General features: G+C 34.2%; 1 protein-coding gene across 4 annotated transcripts in view; it reads left to right on the forward strand.

Moving 5' to 3' along the window:
• The window catches only part of ssbp2b (single stranded DNA binding protein 2b), a 76,043-nt gene extending 53,744 nt beyond the window's left edge, over positions 1 to 22,299 (forward strand). For all 4 annotated transcript variants that reach the window (XM_058789798.1, XM_058789800.1, XM_058789799.1 and 1 more), the window contains exons 5-17: positions 162 to 251; positions 13,196 to 13,255; positions 13,612 to 13,678; positions 15,261 to 15,331; positions 15,417 to 15,484; positions 15,589 to 15,634; positions 15,772 to 15,807; positions 18,183 to 18,237; positions 19,052 to 19,122; positions 19,269 to 19,347; positions 19,631 to 19,659; positions 19,886 to 19,984; positions 20,786 to 22,299. In XM_058789798.1, coding sequence (XP_058645781.1) covers positions 162 to 251; positions 13,196 to 13,255; positions 13,612 to 13,678; positions 15,261 to 15,331; positions 15,417 to 15,484; positions 15,589 to 15,634; positions 15,772 to 15,807; positions 18,183 to 18,237; positions 19,052 to 19,122; positions 19,269 to 19,347; positions 19,631 to 19,659; positions 19,886 to 19,984; positions 20,786 to 20,815 — 801 coding nt within the window. In that variant the 3' untranslated portion in view covers positions 20,816 to 22,299. The remainder of the gene's footprint in view (positions 1 to 161; positions 252 to 13,195; positions 13,256 to 13,611; positions 13,679 to 15,260; positions 15,332 to 15,416; positions 15,485 to 15,588; positions 15,635 to 15,771; positions 15,808 to 18,182; positions 18,238 to 19,051; positions 19,123 to 19,268; positions 19,348 to 19,630; positions 19,660 to 19,885; positions 19,985 to 20,785) is intronic.
• Positions 22,300 to 22,427: the final 128 nt, after the last annotated feature.

Raw genomic sequence — 22,427 nt, forward strand, 5'->3', positions numbered from 1 at the left:
TGTCTAAGAGATGTAGATTTTGGCTTCCAGGGACTGTTTGTTTATGGATGTATGTGTTTGTCCTTGAGTGGTGAATGACCATCCGGGTGCAGTGTTTGGGGAAGCGCCGGTGGCTGCATGTGTGTGTTTAACTGGAATTGTGTGTGTGTTTGTGATTGCAGAGTGCAGCAGCAGCTCCGAGTCCTGTCCTTGGAAACATGCCCCCAGGAGAGGGTATGCCGGTCGGCCCCGTTCCTCCGGGCTTCTTTCAGGTACACACACACACACACACACACATGCATTTGCTGCATAGCCATGGAGAGCTGTGATCTTAACAGACTTATTTGCCATATATATGAAGTTTTAAAAATGCTAGCAGACTGCTTACCGCATACTGTGCAGTACTGTATATTTTCTACTATGGATGGTCAGACAACATTGCATTGTGGGAATTGTCTTATATACAACGGGAATTACCTTGTATATGTCTTTTATTTATATATATTCTTTTTTGACAAGTTGATTATGTCACATTATGTCACATCAATTATTTTCCATGAGGTTTTATACTGCAAAGTTGCATACTTCATGCACACAGATTCATAGTATACATAATGTAAAACTAGTCTGGGTGGTATGGTATTTGTGAACATAAGCATAGTCTATATAAAATGTTTATTTTATTGACAGTGTATTTGAGTAGTTGACATGAAACTATTTTAAATAGATAATTTGTATTTCGTTCTTGTACAATTATTTTTATACATTAATTATGAAACCTCATATTAATGCTGAATAGCAGAAATGTTTAAAAATGTTTAAAAATATAAAATAGTGACCAGTCCCAGAATCTGAAAGATATATTTTTATTATACATTAATATATTTTTAACTCCAATTTGTTGAAAATAATTGAAATAAAATAAATAAAATTATGATTTATTAATGTCAATTATGTATTATTATTATAATTAATAAAAAAAAAATTCAACATCAAGGTATTAGAAAAAAAGAATTTATATTAATGGATTATTGTTAATATTAATAATCATAATTATTAATATAACAAAAATTTTCTTCTCAAATTAAAACGTAATAATTTCGACATTTTGGTTATTTAAAACTTTATATTACTGCATAATGAATTTTTTTTTAGAAAATGTGTCTTTTATGTTTCTTTTACAAAGGACATAAATCTTCATGTCCATCATGCTAACTAAACATTTGAACGTGATATGGTCTTTCTTAAGGCTCACGCAGTCATAAACTAGCCCTGTATGAATTTGAACCTGTGCTTTTGTTTTGTTTTTCCTGGTAGTTTGCATGCGAGTCAAATTGCACAGGCTCCGAGTGACTGAAAATAACTCACTTCTCTTCAGTCAGCTCCTCAGATCTTTGACTTTACCTAGATCTTGTCCGCATCTTTGAATCCTTTTAATTCTGTCTCTGTGAGCCATAACAACATGTTAAAATCCCTCAGACATTAACACGGGTGGAAGACATGGCTGACGGTGACAGAACACACACCTGTGGCTTTTTTCTGAAAGGCTGTGAACCGTTTTGCACGCGGTGCGATTGTAAAGTCCACTTCAGACAAAATTACTGTGCTCTGAATTCTCAAAAGAGAGGTTTTCTCCTCAAAAGCACGACCTTTGTCCTGTTCGACTCCAAATAAAGTGTGGCATGTTTTCATTTTGATCTGGTGTGGCTGTTTGTGGCCTTGAATCACCAGTTTGAAGGAAAGATGTGCAGATGTGACGTGACGCTTTGACCCAGATGCACCGAACACTCATTATCCAAGGAGAATGGAAACATCCTCTGGAGTGTATGTTTACCGCCGCAGTTTGTGTAACTCAACACCTGTGTTGACATATGAGGATTTGCTTTAGACAAAGAGTTCTTATGAGGCAGATCGGCCCCGTCAGCTTAAAGAGCGCTCGTAAAGCAGCCGTCTTTGTGCGTAGCGTCACCATGCTAAGGAGCTGTGGTATTTGACGCCCAGTGTGTTGTAATTGGTTTGATTAAGAGCGACAGGATTCCAGCAGTCTGACTGACTGAAGCAGATCTCCAAGCGTGTGGCGGGGGGCACAGGAATCCCCTGCAGATCGCTAATGGTGCTCGTCTAATAGAACGATAAGCTAAGAAGATCAAATCATCTTTCTTAAGTGGCTCAACAAAAGCTCATCTGCCTCCTGCGGTTTCTGACGGGAACAGTCTGTCTTGGTAGTCAACATTTGAGTTTGCGGCATGTATACAGTTGCACGATCATCGCAGGGTTAAATAAAACTACACAAAGGAATTAACATTAACTGAAATAAAATATATTTAAAAAAATGTAACTTATTTTATTTCAGCTAGATGCCAGGCCAATTGCATATATACATTACATTTCTGTATAATTATTTTGTATCATTTGTATTGAATTCTTGGATCATTTTTATACATGTATTATTTATGAAACCAATGAAATGCAAAAAAAAAAAAAGATGTTTAAAATAGTAAAAAAAAAAAAAAGAAACTTGGTTGCACCGTGTACACAGTTGCATGATTGTCGCAAGGTTATTAACTCCAATTAAAACAACAACAAAAAAAAGTTTCCGTTACTTAAATTAAAATTAACGTTTACTGAAATAAAGTATAATAAAACTTAATTTCAGCTAGTCAAGACAACTGCATATATACATTACATTTCATTTTGTATAATTATTTTGTATTATTTTGATTAAATTCTTAATTTTTATATATGCATTATTTTTGAAACCTCATATTAATGCTGGATAATTTAAGTGAACTGTAAAAAATGTAAAAGATGTTGAAAAATATAAAAGAAACATTTGATTTTGCGCTGTGTTCACAGTTGCAAGATTGTTGCAGGGTTGTTATTGTTAACTAAATTTAAAAAAAAAACTTTCATAAAATAAAAAACTGCAATAAAATAAAATATACACAATTTTTAAGTCATTTTGCAAAGTTGCAAAGTAAATTGTATATACATTAATTTTATGTATAATTATTTCATATTATTTGTATCATATCCTTGCAAAAAATGTTTAACAGTATTTAAAAAATATAAAAGGATCGTTATATTTTACTCGGTGTACACCATTGCATGATCGTTTCAGGGTTGTTATTGTAAAAAAATAAAATAATTGTTACTTAAAAGTTAACTGAAATAAAATAAAATATATAAAAACTTATTTTATTTCAGCTTGTTGCCAAGCAGCTTGCAAATTACATATATACTTTACTTTTATGTATAATTATTTTGTATTATTTATCTAACGTCTTGCAAAAAAAAATATATATATAATAATTTTGAGAAAAAAATTATTGCATGATTAGGGTTATTACTGTTATCTAAATTAAATTTAAAAAATCTCATTTTTACTCTAAGTAAAATTATAGCATAAGTACTAAAATTATACTAAATAAAATAAAACTAAATAAAATCAAATCAATAAATACTAAATAGGCATATTTAAAAATGAAACTAATAAACAAAAACTATAATAGTATATCAAGGATACTAATATAACACAGGATTTTGTATATTAAAGGAATAGTTCACCCCCAAATGGATTTTTTTTGGGAATTTACCCAGTTTGACTTTATTTCTTCTGTGGAACACAAATGAAGATCTATTGCAGAACATCCAGAGTGCTCTTTTCCATAATGGTGGCTGTCAAGCTCCAAAAAAAACGTTCCACGGAAGAAAGAAAATCATATGGGTTTTGAACGACATGAGGGTGAGTAAATGATGACAGAATCCTCATTTCTTTTTTCTTTTTTTTTTTTTTTTGGTGAGCTAACCCTTTAAAGTATGTTGGCCATGTGTTAGCGGAGTGCTGTAGCGTTACAGATGAGCTTCAGGCCAGCGGGAGGGCTCTGGGACCACACATGCGCGGAGCGAGCTGGAGGATGTTGAAGTCGAGATGATTCCAGGGGAACGAGAGCAGAAGAGCAGCAGATGCATTATTAAAGGCGCTGCATCCGCATTCCGCTCCATTCCTGCCTCTCATCTTTAACTTTCTCTACACTCCCACTCTCTCCTCTCTAAGAACACTGAGGCGTGTCATTTCTCACTCAAAGATGCTGTTGTCCCCCGAGACGTCCTGTCCTGCCCTTAAAATGTGTTCTCAAAGCAACACCTAATTCCCAGCTGGCCCTCGCCCTCCAGTGCCCCTTGACTGATGGCATGACCTAATGCTACTTTTTCTCTTGGAAACAGTGTGTGCATCTCTATTAAAGATGGAATAATATTTATATAGCATTTTTAAAATATTTTTAATGCCTGAACATAGTGTAAGAACTATATGTTGAATTATAAATGATAAATTATTGACATTTGTAGTCAAGCAAACTATGCTATATTTGTGCTTAAGTGTGATAATTATTGTATCTCAGCAGTAACGATTAACCAGTAGATGCGTTTCCATTACAGATTTGTGCAAAACTTTTGTGATATTTTATAAATAACTATTGCAAAATGGCAGCGTTTCCATTAATCGATGTCATGCGTGAAAAATCATGGTGACGGATGTTGGTAGGTTTATGTATATCACAGCCACCACACTAGCCATTATTTTTAATCGAAGGAGAACAACAAAAAGCAGTGTGGAGAGCCGCTTATGTGCGACGGCACGGCTGGTATAAACGCTGTTATGCATCCAAGCATTAATAGCAAAGCAAGCCCCTTATACTTGAGAGTGGCCACATATGAGGTGTTTTTTGGAGGTTGTAGTACATTAAAAAATGATCATGTGATTTTTATGTGCACCAGGTGACCTGTAAATGCGAAAAACTTTTTCATTGCAGTTTTGCGATATATTCCTTTTTTTTTAATTGCCTGAAATACCACCTCATGCGAGGGTAAAAACTTTTTTTTGCGATATATGGGAGTTTTTGCAAAATTGACGTGTTTCCATTAGGCGTATTTTCAATTTGCAATTTCAGTTTGTGCAATTTGAAGGGTAATGGAAAGGCAGCTACTGTTTTTAACAAATAGCACTGTAGTGTGTCAAAACATTAGAGTCATTTTATAAGGTATGAATGTCATTTCACTTTCTCTCATACAATGGATTTGGAAGTCATTTATTTTTAGTGAATTGTAGTAAAATAGTAAAAAATGAATGAAAAAAATTACTCATTGATTCTGCAAAGGGACTGTAAAGGTTTATTCAGCAATTACATATTGTATATATGTATATCTTTGTGTTGTGTGTGTATACACACACATGGTTTTATATATATATATATATATATATATATATATATATATATATATTAGGGCTGGGCAAGTTAACGCGTTATTATCGTGTTAAAGCATTAATCAATTAATGCTGACAATTACTTTATCGAGCATTAACGCAGCTTTTATTATTATTATTATTTTCAAAGCCGGTTGCTCACTGGCTCTAAACACACATACAGACAAACCATGGGTCACAGGAGGGGTGGGATGTTGATCAGTACTGGCTTGGGATGGGTGTCATCATAAATCATGCAATTAATCGTGATTAAAAAAAATGTAATCTTTGCCCAGCACTAGCGGTAGTTCAAAGTCACCATGACATGACATCACGCTTTTTCATTCATAATGTGATGTATATATTTCTGAGAGAAACAACTTTTGTTCATCAGAAATTGATTGGATCATGATCATTGGATTATCAGTTTCAAGGGCAGAGCAAGTTATGTTTTAATAAAGAATCTTGTACAAACCCAGTTCCAGAGACGTTGGGACATTTTCTAAAATGGAATAAAATCAAGAATCTGTGATTTGTTCATTCGCTTTAGCTTTTATTTTATTGACAAAAGAACAAAGAAAAGATTTCCAAAGTTTTCACTGACCAATGTAAATGTATTTTGTAAATATGAACACATTTCTTGTCCAATCTGGCTTGATACAAGACTTCAGATGCTCAGCGGTCTGTGATCGTTGTTGTCTGATTCTCCTTTTTATGATGAGCCATGCATTTTCAATAGGAGTCAGATCTGCTGGCCAGTCTAAGCACATTCACTTTGTCTATGAAACCACACTGTTGTAGCACATGCAGAATGAGACCTGGCATTGTCTTGATATAATAACCGTGGACTTCCCATGAAAGACATCATCTCGATGGCAGTATATATCTCTGTACAATCCCAGTATATGCCTCCAAGTCAATAGTACCTTCGTACCCATGCCGTTTGCACTGATGCACCCCCAGACCATGACGGACGTTTGCTTCTGCTTCTGTTGCTAATGAAAGTCTGGATGGTTCCTTTGGTTTTTGGGTCTGAGAACTCAAAATCCATTTTTCCCGGAAACAAGTTGAAATGTGGACTCATCTTAGTACAGCACGTATTCAAGTTGCATTTCTTGATGCAGCAGCAGACTGTGGTAAATGACAGTGGTTTTCTGAAGTACTCCTGAGCCCATGTGGCTATATTTAACACCACAGCATGACGGTTTCTCATGCAATGCCATCTGAGGGCTCAAAGTTCAAGCACATTCAACTGAGGTGTCCTGCTTTGCCCTACATGTACTGTGATTTCTCTGAATTCCCTGAATCTTTTCACAATATTATGTATGGTACTTGGTGAAAGACCTAAATTCTTTGCAATGTGATTTTTGATTTGTTTGACACTTCTCTCATGAAATTTGGCACAAAGTGATGAGCCATGATCCAGTTTCGCTTGCAAAGACTGAAACGCTCCTATTATACCCAAACATTGTCAGTCCTCTGTCGTGTTTCCCGCCCTCTTGTGTCCTTATATGGTTTTTCCTGTCCTTGTTAAGTTTGATTATGATTTCGTCCAGCTGTGTGTGTTAATTATCTTGTGTATTTAGTTCCTGCCTGTTCAGCTCCTTTTCATCTGGTCTTCTCGTTTCTCCGGTGTTCCTGTGTGTCTGCCCTGCCTTGTCTTGCCTTTGTTGGATTTTCATTAAAGACTGTATTTTGAGTTTATCCTCGTCTCCTCGTTCCTCCCTGCTGTGTGCACCGTGACAAACATGATACCTTGACCTATTACCAGTTCACCTGCTTACTGTGAACTGTTTCAAAACAGTTTAACGTGGATATTCTATAACCTTTTCACTTTTATTTTGTCTCTGTCCCAACTTTTTTGGAATGTGTAACACTTTTTCGAAAATTTGTTCATATTTACAAAATACATTTACGTTGGTCAGTGAAAACTTTGGAGATCTTTTCTTGCTACTTTTGTCAATTAAATAAAAGTTAAAGAGAATTAACAAATCACAGATTCTTGATTTTATTGCATTTTACAAAATGTCCCTGGATTTGGGGTTGTAGTTTGAAAGTAGCTTCCCGAGCACCGCTGTGCCATGTGGTCAGACGAGAACAAGCCTTTAATCTTTAAACTCGGTATGAAGAAATCCACAGATCCATCGGGCTTGTAAAGTGAATGCAGGCTGTTGAGAATGCATATATATGAGTTCTGCTCCTCAGATGTCTGTAGAGGTGGGTGGAAGTTTCAGTAATTCAGGCAGATGGTTTGTCAGTCAGGTGTTCTGCGGCTCACTGTCTACTGCAGCACATCTGCCTGTGCTGGAAATCATTTTGTGTCAGAAACACTCATTATATCATCCAATTCATAAACTTTATTCTTGTCTTTCAGCTCTAAGTATTGAGACTTTAAAGTGCCATCTGTTTAATCCATGTTTAATCAGCAAATGCAATCAGAATGTGCATGTTGGTGCATAAATATATACATATTAATATACTGTATATACAAAATATTCTACAACAGAACATCAGACATGCCGTTAGAGTTGCGGCATTGTTGGGGTTTTAATGATGGAAAATATGATAAACGTATAATGCACTGGTGCTGAGCGTTTCAAGTAAGTTTTTCTGTTGTTTTGTCTTTGTCGTAGTGATTCAGCCTCTGCAACAGTCTTTGTCTGATTTCCAACAGACCGTCGTTAGATCAAACAGGGAAGTTTAGCGTAACAGTGCCCCCCAAAGGCCCGAGAGCCACATAACACTGTCGCTTTTACCAACTTCACTTGTCTTATCATTTTTGCTTAATGTGTTTTATTGGTGATTTTTAATGGCTGTATTGAGTCTGTTCATTAATATGACCATGTTCCACTAACATGTCTCAAAGCACCACAGTACCTTTTCTTCATTTTGAACATTATATCTATTGTTTTATCATTTCAAACCTACTTTATTGTCATTTTTTGCTGAAAAATGTGCTTGAGCTATTTTTATTTGAATCTAACATTGTGACTTTCATGCAACTTAAAGGGAAAGTTCAGTCAAAATTACAATTCTGTCATCATTACTCACCCTCATGTTATTGCAAACCTGTATGAGTAAGATAAGATATTTTGAAGGATGTGGGTTACCAAAAGGTTGTCGGTAGCCATTGACTTCCATGATATGGAAATGTCTAAGTCAATGGCTACCATCAACCCAAAAGAAGATATTTTGAAGAATGTTGGTAACCAAATAGTTTACATCTACATTTAGTCATTTAGCAGATGCTTTTATCCAAAGCGACTTACAAATGAGGACAATGGAAGCAGTCAAAATCAACAAAAGAGCAATGATATGCAAGTGCTAATTAGCTTAACGCAGTACACGTAGCAAGGTTTGTTTTTTTGTTTTTTTAATTATATAATAAAAAGAAAACAGATAGAATAGAAAAAATAGAGCAAGCTAGTGTTACAGGCCTTTTTTTGCTTTTGTTAATTGTATAATAAATAAAAAGAAAACAGATAGAATACAAAAAGATTAGAAAAGCATCTATTTAGAATAGAATTAGAATAGAGAGAGCTTGAGTTAGAGGTTAAATAGTTAAATAATAGTTAAATAGTTGATGGTAGCCATTGACTTGTGTAGTATGGGAAAAAATACTGTGGAAGTCAGAGGGTACGTCATCTGTTTGTTTACCCACATTCTTCAAAACATCTTATTTTTCTGAACAGAAGAAAGAAACTCATGCAGGTTTGGCACTACATGAGGGTGAGTAAATAATGACAGAATTTGAACTGTCCTATTAAGTGTCTAAATACATTTTTGCATCACTTTGCACTCTTTGGATATCAGTTATTTGTCTCTTTGCCTTCTACGGAGCGGCACAGGAGAGTGTCCAGCACTTAATATTTCATGCTCGTAATTTGATGTAACTTGATAACAGAGAAAGATGGTACAGCAGCAGGACTGGAGGCCTTAGAGATCCACGTCCTGCTGATTAGAGTCAGAGTGAAGCATGCTGGGTATTACTCTACTCTGAGTGTGAGATACTGCTCTTCCACCAGACTAATGGAGATGATTTACCCTAGGGATGCTTCAACTCGCTCTGGAGTTCTCAGTCTTTATCCGTGGGTTTTTGCAGGAGCTAAGCAATGATGTGCCAGACTTGCAGACAGAAGAACTTTCATTGGATATGCTGGGTCTAAAAGCTTGTCACTGGGGCAGAACTTGCAAAGATACACCCACTGTACCCTTTAACATCAGCCAGAAATGTGTTTATACCTAATCTACCCATAAAGGGACATTTCAGGGCCTTATGGGTGTTTATTAAGAGTGCAGGTGTAGCTTTGAGCTGACCATTTTTGATGGTATGTCAAGTTTGTTTGCTTGTTCGTTCATTAATTAATTCATGCATTCACTAATTATCCATATCATGCTTTTTCATTATTTGCTCATAGTTTTTACTTTTATTACTACTTGGGAATAGGCAATATAATGATATTTCTGTATTGCAAAAATCATTTTTAAGAGTGCATTGCTATATTGATATGTATTTTATTGTTATATTATGCATCTTATTATTATGCATCATAATAGTATAATGTTAAGGTTGAATGATAGGTGTATGTTATATTATATTATATTGTGTATTATATACATTAAGTTTTGATGTCTTGAACCATGTGCAGTTATTTGCCCAAATTTCTATAGAATGTCAATGCATCCTTGATATCATTCTCTGATGCATGTTCACTTTATTTCATTAATAAGTTGCAAAAATAGACTAGTCTGCAGGCAAGTACGGACATGCTCAAAATTCCAGCCTTAAGCCGGATCACCTTCTTTGTGCCTTTTTTGCCAAAACCTGTTAGAGAGATGAATGATTGTGCCGGTGTGTTATTTTTAGAAAACCTAAGCCATGAATTATGCAGTGGACAGATATTAGATTAGATGAATGGCCTGTTCCGTTTTATTCTGGCTTTTAGATATTAGACCTGGGCAGGTATTCGTGAAACATCATAGACTGAGTGTGTTTGTCGTCAGTGGCGGTATACATATATATATATATATATATATATATATACAGTACTTTGAGGGATTTTGTTCTTGATCAGCATGGCTTGTAACCTGAGGGTAGTAAACATGGGCTGAGAATGTACTGTCTGCTGCTTCTACCTGTAAGGAGACCTTTCTGTTCACCTCGGTGAAGTCCACAGACCTCACTCATCTATTATTAAAGAGGACAAATGCAGGCCTCTCACCTCGGTCCATAATTAATCAGAGACTGAGGTGTGCAGGGCCGCGGTGAGCATGTCAGACAGCGCTGAGCAACTGAGCCCGGTCCCTGAGCGGATGTAGTGCTTCTCACATACTCTTACTGTGATCCAGCTCCCACCAGAGAGACAGACACGTAACGCTCTTTCTAGTCTAGGTACATCATGATCCAGATTTCAGCAGTCAGAGATCCCAAACCTCTGTTATCAAATTCTTCAGGAATTACTATACAGCTATACTGTCAGCTTAAATATTATGGAGCTATGATCAAACTGTATGTATCTGAGACCAAGTTAAGACTTCCATAAAACGTTACTTAGAACTCCAATAATTCTTCTGAGCAATACAACTTTCAAAATGTACAAGTGTGCAAATTTTACAATGACTTTAAAGGGTTGTTAATATATATATATATATATATATATATATATATATATATATATATATGTGTGTGTGTGTGTGTGCGCATTTATTTATTTATATATATATATATATATATATATATATTAGTGCTGTCAACGATTAATCACATCCAAAATAAAAGTTTTTGTTTATATAATATATGTATGTGTACTGTGTTTATTTATTATGTATATATAAATACACACTCATTCAGTATATATTTTGAAAATATTTACACGTATATACATGTACTGTATATATTTATGTTATTATATTTTATATTATATATATATTTAATATATGAACATAACATATTTTTCTTAAATATATACATGCATGTGTTTGTATTTATATATACATAATAAATATACACAGTACGACTCATATATTCTGTAAACAAAAATGTTTATTTTGGATGCGATTAATTGTTTGACAGCACTAATGTATATATATATATGTGTGTGTGTGTGTGTGTGTGTGTGTGTGTGTATGAATGTATTACAAATAAAGAAAAGCTAAACATTAATAAACATTTAAATATGTGTGTGTGTGTGTGTGTGTGTATAGTTAATTATGGATTTTAATATTTATCAATCTATTTATTAAAATTATTAAACACTTTGCACTCACACACATTTTGATTTTAATATTTATTTATTTATCTATTTGTAAAAGTCATGGAAAACAGTTTTCCATTGAAATTTCTGTGGTGATTATAGTATTTTTGTTCTGATCTACAAAATATGATTTATCTAGATTTTGATCTTGTGTAACTTTGTGAGAGAACTGTTCTTTTGAATTGGTTCTTTTGAACTAATTCAGTCGAATTGCTCTGAATGATTCATTAGCGAATCAATATGAATCAAAACGATTTTAACATTTTCAGCAATCACAGATGACTCCAATAGAAAGTGTGTGAGATTCCTGAATGCATGTGAAATTTAAATCTGATAAAGTAATAGATAATATCAGTATTTATGTTTTATCGATGTATTGGCTGATGTGAATCCTAACGGAAAGTACTCAAGCTGCCTGCTGTTGCTATGGTTACTTGCTTAGATGATCACGACTCATGAAAATCCACACTCTGAATCTGAACTTACTCTTACTTTTGTGTTTGTTGAAATGTTCCTCATGCAGTATGAAGAATTAAATATGCTGAGTGTCTGCTTTTGAAGACCCTCAACCTTTTGTTTGGACTTCAGCGCTTCTGTAATTCTGGCTGTATTTTATAAGAGATAGAAATGTGACTTGCGTTTGCATTGTGTTCGGGGCACAACATCATCTCTTTCCACGTTTGCATTCCCTTTGATGAACAAAGAGCTGCATTTTCATGAAAACCCAGTGAAGACGTCCAATTTTCACATCATAATGACTGACTCTGAATGAACCCTTAATTATTGATAGATGTTGGCCCAAAAACAGATTGGCCACTCGTCTGAGCTTTGATCTCTGAAAGGAGACATGACCACCAAAGTCTTGTAAAAAAAATAATCAATAGACACCTTTTAACTTTTAGGGATGCATCACTACATATATATATATATATTAAATGCAAAACAAAAATTAAAATATATTAACTCATTCTACTACTTTTTAATCTTAAAAGAAACTTGAAAAAAACATGCATCATGGTTTCCACAAAAATATTAAGCAGCACAGTTGTTTTCAATATTGTTAATAATATGAAATGTTTGAAATGAGCAGCAAATCAGTACGTTAGGATGATTTCTGAAGGATCATGTGACACTGAAGACTGAAAATTCAGCTTTGCATCACAGGAATAAATTGCATGTTAAGATATATTCAATTATAAAACAAGTTGTAATAATATTTCAGGAAATGTCTGTTTTTACTGTATGTTTGCATGAGAGACTTTCTTCAAAAACATGAAAAAATCTTACCGACCCAACTATTTGTTGTGTAGTGTATTAGGGATGTTTTCTTGAGCCTTCTCGTCTTAGATACATGTAGTATGTTTACTTTTTTATCAAGGGTTTTTTCTTAATCTTACCTCAGATGTGGAGGTGGAAATGGCCTCGTTCGGTTGGATGCTTGGAAATAATTGTTTTCTGTTCTCCTGAGACTTTCTCTGTGCTATTGATTTGCTCGAGCTTTGAGTAAATGCCCCCAGAGCTGAAGTAAAGCTAGTTCACTGTGTACTGATCTTAAAAAAGACCCAGTTCAGTACGGTCACTGCTGGCTATCTAGCTGGTGCTTTAGTGACTGTTTTAGTGAGCCAATAAAGAGGGATTCAGTTACTCAGTTTTGATTTTATATTGACTTTAGAGTAGGAAGTTGCTGATTTCACGTGATATCTCTTCTTTTTTCTAGCCTTTCATGTCATCACGTTATCCTGGCGGCCCCAGACCTCCTCTCAGAATACCCAACCAGGTGCTTTTCCATTTCAGTTTAGTTTTAATACACAATGCCATCTTAATATAGAAATACAAACTCATAATGGAGTGATTGGAGCTTTAAATGTTTTATTTTAGTCTTGTCTAATTGACTTGCTGTGAGTCATGCTAGGACTTTTCAGCCAAGACTAATATTTTCCTCGAATAATATATTTTTTTCCTATTCCTGTCGCTTAAGGCTACACATTTTATTTCCAGTCAGACTTCATGAATGTGATATTTTGGGTCCTGATCTAATGTCATAGCCCAAGGGCACCTAATGGGCCTTATCTACTCCTGCTTGGAAGATGTTGACGAGTGTATGTTAATTTGTACTGTATCTTACTGGTTCAGGCGTTAGGTGGAGTCCCTGGAAACCAGCCGTTATTACCCAGTGGTATGGACCCATCGAGACAACAAGGTTTGCTTGCAATTAAACCTTTACAATGTGAATCTCACAAAAATATTTGGGTCATATTTAACACCTGAGTCAAAACGAAAAATAGATTATATTTTACATAAAGAAAATGAAGCCTGTTTTAGGACCATTTTGTCCATGGTGACATTATTTTCATAACAATTAAGCACTTTTCCCCTAGAATTCTCATTATCGTAATGTGGAAAAAAAATCTCATTCTCATTATGGTAATTCAGTAATGAAAATCAAGTCTGGACAAATGATTGTTTTATTTTTTAATCATCATTAATTAAATATGTCCATGCTGTTTAAATACGTTTTAATGTTTTTTGTTTTTCATATTATAGTAATGAGAGCAGTTGATTGATGGTTAATTGTCATGAAAATATTATGATCCTAAATAAAAATAGGTCATTTATATATTATATATTATTATATATTAAATATTACGTTTTATTGTTCTAATATGTATATTACTGTAGTAATAGTGAATATTTAATATTACCGTATTAAATGTACATTATTAATATTGTCAAAATATATTGTAATAGAAATATGAACATTCATGAAATTTGCTTTAAAAATATATATATATATATATATATATATATATTGCTATATTAAATATTAGTGCTGTCAAACAATTAATCACGATTAATCGAATCCAAAATAAATGTTTTTGTTTACACAATATATGTGTGTGTACTGTGTATATTTATTATGTATATATAAATACACAGACGTACAGTATATATTTTGGAAGTATTTTCATGTATATACATTTATATATTTATATTCTTATATTATTTATAAATATTTAATATATAAACATAACATATTTTTCTTAAATATATACATGCATGTGTTTGTATTTATATATACATAATAAATATACACAGCACACGCATATATATTATGTAAACAAAAACTTTTATTTTGGATGCGATTAATTGCGATTAATCATTTGACAGCACTATTAAATATAAATTATTATTGTTATATTAAATTTTTAATATATTTAGTACCATATATTATTTTTGGAGGGGTGAAATGTTCTTTTTTTTTAACATTACTTGACGGTTTTCATGAGATTCAACTTAAGAAAGAAAATAGAAAAGTTATATTACCATATTAAACATTACATTTATTTGAATATATATTTAGCAACCTACTGTATATAATTTTTGGGGAGGGGTGAAATCTTATTTTTTTAAACATTTTGTGACAGGTTTCATCAGACTCACCTTAAGAAACAATTATAATAAAAGAGGCCATATGTATTACCACTTAACATATACATTATTATATTAAAACATATGCAACATATGTAACAACATACTGTATGTAAAACTATGTTTTGGACGAGGAATTATTATTTTTTTACCTTTCTTAATTTTTTAATCATTGCTTGATTCAGTCACTGTAAGAAAAAAATAAAACAGGGTATACATTTTACCAGGTTAAATATTATTATTATTATTATTGTATAAAAACATATTTGTAATTTTTTTTTAATACATTTCATTCAACTAGACTCAACTAATGTGTTTACCACTAATTTCCATCTGATCATTTGATTGGACAGGTCATCCAAATATGGGCGGGGCTATGCAAAGAATGACTCCGCCCCGAGGGATGGTACCTCTTGGGCCACAGGTATGACCATCACACCCGTATGTCTGCATCTCTCATCTAAACTACGTGCAGAGACACTTCACTACATTTCTTTCTATTGTTCCAGGCATATGGAGGAGGCATGAGACCACCACTCAATGCTCTTGGGGGTCCTGGGATGCCTGGGATGAATATGTACGTATTTCCTATTACACTAACAAGTACTTGCCTTATAACAAAGATTATTTCCTATTTAGCCGTACAATAGTCAATGAGTGCAACACGTCTCTCTATTACAGGGGTCCCGGAGGAAGACCGTGGCCAAATCCACCAAATTCTAACTCGGTGAGTCATTTCTCCAATCAGTCGTTGTGAAATGTCAGCCACTACAGCTGTAGGTAAATGTTTGCACTTGAAGAGCATCTGATTTGTTGACATTCTCTCTGTTTTTTCTGTCTGATCGGATCCACGTGGCATTTAAGATCCCGTACTCCTCGGCATCTCCAGGGAGTTATGTGGTAAGTGCCGTGACCCTCTCCATTTACAACAGCCATGAATGCTCACGTCCAGCTGTTAGACATGCATCTGATCGCAGATAGTTCTGTGTCCTCAGTCGTGGACGCCAAGAAATGTTGTTACTAGTCATTACTAGAAAATATTTAAATACTGTTTGATCAAAAGTTTAAAATAATGTTTATATGTTATTAAAAGAAGTCTCTTCTGCTGACCAAGGCTGCATTTATTTAATCAAAAATACAGTAAAATTGTGAAATATTATTGCAGTTTAAAATAGCTGTTGTCTATTGTGATATATTGTAAAATGTAATTTATTTCTGTGATGCAAAGCTGAATTTTCAGCATCATTACTCCAGTCTTCAATGTCACATGATCTTCAGAAATCATTCTAATATGACTGATCTGCTGCTCAAGAAACATTTTTCTGATTATTATGATATAATTTTTAAGTATAAAGAGTGAAATTGTATTTTCTAGATACATTTATGAGATGCAAAATGACAAATGATTTTAAGTATTGTTTTATGAAAACCAAAAAAATCAAAAATAGGTTAATTTTTGCTTAAAAGATATTGTTTTCCCTTTGAATTAAGTTATTTTTCTTCCCATTTTTTTATTTTATTAACTCACTTAATTTTGATAGATTCTTTAAAAAATATTTTGCTTCTCTAGCTTGATTTAAGAATGTAGACATTTGTACTGGATGTGGTGTATTGTGTAATATTGAATATGTATTTATTTGAATATATATTTGTTTAAATAAGGCACATACAGTCATGGCCAAAAATATCGGCACCCTTGCAATTCTGTCAGAAAATGCAACACTTCTCTCAGAAAATTGTTCCAGTTGCAAATGTTTTGGTGCTTATTGTTTTTATTTGCACTGCAACAACACAAAAAAAACAGAGAAGAAAAGTCAAACTTGATAAAATTTCACACTCAAAAATGGACTGGACAAAATTATTGGCACCTTGTCAAAATTGTAAGAAATAATTGCTTTTCAAGCGTGTGATGCTCCTGTAATTTGTATTTAGACACACCTGTGGCAAGTAACAGGTGTAGGCAATATAGTCACACTTGCAACCAGTTAAAATGGAGAAAAGTTGACTCAACCTTTGTTTTGTGTGTCACACTGAGCATGGAGAAAAGAAAGAAGTGTGAACTTCCAGACAAATTCAAGCCGATCTGCAGACACAGGTTCAACAGTGTCAGCTCGCACTATCCGTCGCCATCTGAATGAAAAGAGAGACCCAGGAGGACACCACTGCTGACACAAGACTGGAGTTTGACAAAACTTATGTGACGAAACCACAATCCTTCTGGGAGAACGTACTGTGGACAGATGAGACAAAAGTAGAGCTTTTTGGTAAAGGACATCATGGCACTGTTTACACAAAAAGAAATGAGGCCTTCAAAGAAAAGAACACAGTCCCTACAGTCAAACATGGTGGAGGTTCAAAGATGTTTTGGGGTTGCTTTGCTGCTTCTGGCACTGGATGCCTTGACTGTGTGAACGGTGTCATGAAATCTGATGATTACCAAAGAATTTTGGGGCCAGTGTCAGAAAGCTGCGTCTCCACCAGAGGTCATGGGTCTTCCAGCAGGACAATGACCCGAAACACACTTCAAAAAGCACTCAGAAATGGTTACAAACAAAGCGCTGGAGAGTTCTGAAATGGCCAGCAAAATTAAGTTAAGGGTGCCAATAATTTTGTCCAGTGCATTTTTTTGGGTTCTGTGTGGAACTGTATCAGATTTGACTTTTCTGCATTTCCAATGCAAAACAAAAAAAATAAACATGTGAGTACCAAAACATTTGCAACTGCAACAATTTTCTGAGAGAAGGGTTGCATTTTCTGACAGAATTGCAAGGGTGCCGATATTTTTGGCCATGACTGTAGCTTGTAGAAAGACATATAAAAAACTGGCGAGAACTCAAGTGAAAATCCTTCACACAACTAGACATTGCCAGATACACTGAAGCACATTTGAGATACCCAGTGTGATTAAACACGTCATTTTAAGACATTTACACAAGATCTTCTGTTAAACCGCTGTCAGTAACTCCCGGCTGAGATGATTTGTGGAAGGGAAGCTGTGGTAGCTTACTGAAAGCAGCCAGACAAGACGAGCTGCTCGGGAAAGCAGAGCCGAGTCAGCAGAGAAGGAGGAGAGATAATTAGATTTGGGAAGAGGGAGGATGAAGCAGATATGCACAGTGCTGACCACAGCAAGGGCCTCGGGCCTTTGTCATGAACCACACACACACAGAACTGTCTTCACATTTACACCTGTACATGCTGTAAGTGCATGCAAATATAACTAATTAATCTGTTACATGAGATTCAGAACAATATTTATCTTCTCTCTTTCTCAGGGTCCACCCGGAGGAGGAGGGCCCCCGGGGACTCCCATCATGCCTAGCCCTGCAGGTAGGACTGCAGAAGATAGTTTTTCATGCAATGTTGAATTTAATTATGGATAGATATATTGAGGGGGAAAAATAGAATAAAATTATATATAATATAAAAAATATTTTACACACACATAAAGTATATATATTATAAAATATATTTTTATTTAATGTATTATATTTTTGAATTATTATACCATTTTTATATTATAACTTTAACAATAACATTTGTATTTAAAATTCAAATTTTAAAAATAAAGCAATAACATATTTTGTTTTATGTACATGCATATAATTTTATTTTTATTTTTAATAATTTGTACATACATACATTTCTTATATTTGAAAGTTTCATTTATATATATTTATTTAAATATTATTATATTTTTAAATTATACCAATAGCATTATTTTACTTCAAAAATATTATATATTTTTATTATAACAATAAAAATGTTTGCATTTAAAGTAACTATTTTTGAGTGTTTTATTTATTTATATATGTATATAATTTTATTTATTTGAATCATTTTTAATTTAAGACTTATAAATATTTATTTACTTGCATGTTTTTAGCAACCAAAATAAGTTTTTGTTTACATAATACATGTGTGTGTACTGTGTATATTTATGTATATATAAATACAAACACATGCATGTATGTATATATTCAAGAAAAATATGTTATGTTTATATATTAAATATATTTATAAATAATATAAAATATAAATGTATATACATGAAAATACTTCAAAATACATTTTCCAGCCATATCAGTTAAGCATTGGCTGAAACGTTGTTGATGCGCTTGTGTGTTTGGCTCTTCCTCTGCAGACTCGACAAACTCTGGAGAAAATATGTACACCATGATCAACACAGTGCCGCCCGGAGGAAACAGGCAAAATGTAAGAGAGCATGATGAGTTTAAAATATCTACACACATGCATCTCAGTTCATATTGAGCTGCATTTGTTCATTCTGTACTTACTGACAAAACTTTCTCTGTAGTTTTTATAACAACGTTATATGAGCTTGTGTGTGTGTTTGACAGTTCCCTATTGGTCCGGGTGGAGATGGTCCGATGGGCGGCATGGCAGGAATGGAGCCTCATCACATGAATGGATCATTAGGTAAGAGCTTCTCTAATACAAACAACCACTTTAGAACGTACTCTTGGACATCTTTGAGTGCTGTCCACTTACTTTGCTTGGAGAGTATCAAAGCATGTCATAATTCAATGTGAAATCGCAGCTTTCATGCTTGATTTCCTGATTTGTTGTCATTTTTTGCCTTGCGTGATTATGCCACCTTGTGGTCATTTAAGATTAATCACGCATTTTAAAAGTACTGCCTTTGCAACTATACACCTACAGTATAATTTAAAATCTGAAATCTGTATTTTTATTTCTTTAGGGTCAGCTGACATGGACAGTATGCCCAAGGTAAGAGTTGTTGTTTCACATTTTAATTAGGACTGTCAATTTATTAATATTTTAATCAAATTCATTACATGATAGATGTTTTTTTGGCTGCTGTTTCTTGTCTTGTTAAAAGTTCAGCTTTTATTATTGTTAAAATGTGTTAAATTGACAGCCCTAATCTTCATTCACAAGTTGGGTCATCCACAAACCTTATTGGACTGAAAAATCACACTATCTATCTGTACAGAACTCTCCTGGTAACCTAAGCATGAGCAACCAGCCTGGAACTCCTCGAGATGACGGAGAAATGGGCGGAAATTTCCTCAACCCTTTCCAGAATGAGAGTGTATGTCCTGTCCTGTCTATTTGTGCTTTAACTTCAGCCACTCATCTGTTAAATAGTTTATTTAAATTATAACGTTTTATATTTAAACAATGAAGTGTTTAAGATGATGCATTTATGTATATTTTATATACACAAAAATGACAATTTGCTAAAAGTTTCCTCACCCTCAGGCCATCCGAGATGTGGAAGAGTTCGTTTCTTCATCTAAACAGATTTGGAGAAATGTAGCATTGCATCAGTGTCTCCGCAATGGATGCTCTGCAGTGAATGGGTGCCGTCAGAATGAGAGTCCAAACAGCTGATAAAAACATCACAATAATCCACACCACTCCAGTCTATCAGTTAACATCTAATGAAGTGAAACACTGCATGTATATAAAATAAAAATCCATCAAGACATTTTTAACTTCAAACCATTGTTTCTGAGTCTTCTAGCCATAATATTATTTTATGTTGTATTTTGGCCAGAAGCAGTGGTTTGACTTTAAAAACTCCTTGATGGATCTGTTTACTACAACCATGCAACTTTTCACTTCTCAACATATTAATTGACAGACTGGAGATTACGTGTGGATTATTGTGATGTTTTTATCAGCTGTTTGGACTCTTATTCCGACGGCACCCATTCACTGCAGCAAGTGATGTAATGCTACATTTCTCCACACCTGATGAAGAAACACTCTCCGGTCATCCAAAATGTTGATGAGTTTGAGTCAAATTTCAGCATATTTTCATTTTAGTGTAAACTATTCTTTTAGAGTTCCCCACTCAAACTCTTCTCCAACTCTAATGTCCTTGCAGTATTCTCCAAACATGACCATGAGTGTGTGAAGACCTCATTTGGAAATCCAGGTGGATTCCACCACATGACATGGAACTTGTGCAAGCGCGCTGTAGCCAGCCCTCTTCTGCTCTCTGAAGAATATGGGTCCAAGCCTCTCCTTTCTCTCTCCTTCCTTCGTTTCCTTTTTTCTTCAAGCGTCATTCTTTCACCTCCTCGGCCGCGTCACATCAAGAGACAAAGCTGAACCACATTGGGCTGAGAACGACGAATCAACAGCCTGTCTATATTTACGTATATCTTCGTGTATATATGTGGGTGTACATTCAAAGTTACATGTGCATGTGTGTATGAAAGGACATATATTGATCCTAGAAAGAGAGAGACGATGGACTTGTTTTTAACGAAACCAAAATCATATTTTCTTGAAATATGATGTAAATTGACAGATCTATGTAAACGGATTTATCGCAAGAAACGCTTATTGAGATGCAGTTGGGGTCGAGTTCGTAAAATGTCAGAATCGCAATGCTAAAAATCAATTTCCCTGCAAGGACGCACTGTAATTGATTCATAATCGTCTTTGTGTCGTCATCGAGAGAGTTCGATTCGTGTTTTATTGAAACGGGTTGAGTTGTCGTCAACGGAAATGTGTTTGTAATTCCAACTGACGTCTGTAATTTATCATTCCCTACCTTCGCACATCTGCGCTCCTCAAATGCAGTCCAATCTGATCAACGCCCTGGAGGTTTTGTTTGTATATACAGGAGATTTATTTTTCAGGACGATGCCTACGAAGAACAGCCATTCCACACGTACCATAAAAAAAAAAATTCTTAACCGGGGGACGCGAGAGGAACGTCCTCTGAAACTGAACTGAGATCGTCGCACTCGCTTCAGTTACCGAAGAATATTTCTGTCATGTTTTGAAAATACTCCTAATCATGTGACGTACACAGATACAACGTTTACTGCTCTTATATTACAACGTTTTCTTTGTGAAAATCTTTGCATGTGAATACAGGAAGTAAGGACGATTTTTGGGAAAAAGGAAACTGGTCCATTTAGAGGAAGGGCACATGAATGGGAATTATAATTCCGTACATCTGTCATTCTAATAATCAACTTATTTATACAGCCGTTGTTGTGTCACCCGGAGAAACTGTGATTTGCTTTTTTTTTTTTTTTTTTTTCCCAAGTGGAATTATTATTATTATTATTATTATTATTATTGCGGAATTTCTCAAATATATATATGTGAATTTTTTTTATAGCTTGGGGATCTGATTCATCTGTGTCTCTGTGAATTATTTAAAACAACACTGTACAATAACTGAGGTGTTTTTGTGTTTATTTGTAATAACATTTGCCCTTTTTTGCCCCAGATTTTTTCCTGACTATGAGAGAGACCCCATCATGAGTGTACAACATTTTCATTTGACTTATTTGATGTTTGATTTTTGATTTTGTGAAGTGTTTATTTTCTACCTTGTGTTGACTTTTGTAAATACACAGAGAAGTTTTGGATATCCTATACTGATATAAAGCTTCTCATTGCTGTTTAACAGACTCTCAAATCATTTCGCTTGTTTTTTTTATGTGTGATTTTGTATGTGTTTTTCTGTTTACATAAGAGAAATGTACAAATTGTTGCTTCTTATA

Source organism: Onychostoma macrolepis, chromosome 10, assembly GCF_012432095.1.
Source record: "Onychostoma macrolepis isolate SWU-2019 chromosome 10, ASM1243209v1, whole genome shotgun sequence".
Taxonomy (NCBI): domain Eukaryota; kingdom Metazoa; phylum Chordata; class Actinopteri; order Cypriniformes; family Cyprinidae; genus Onychostoma; species Onychostoma macrolepis.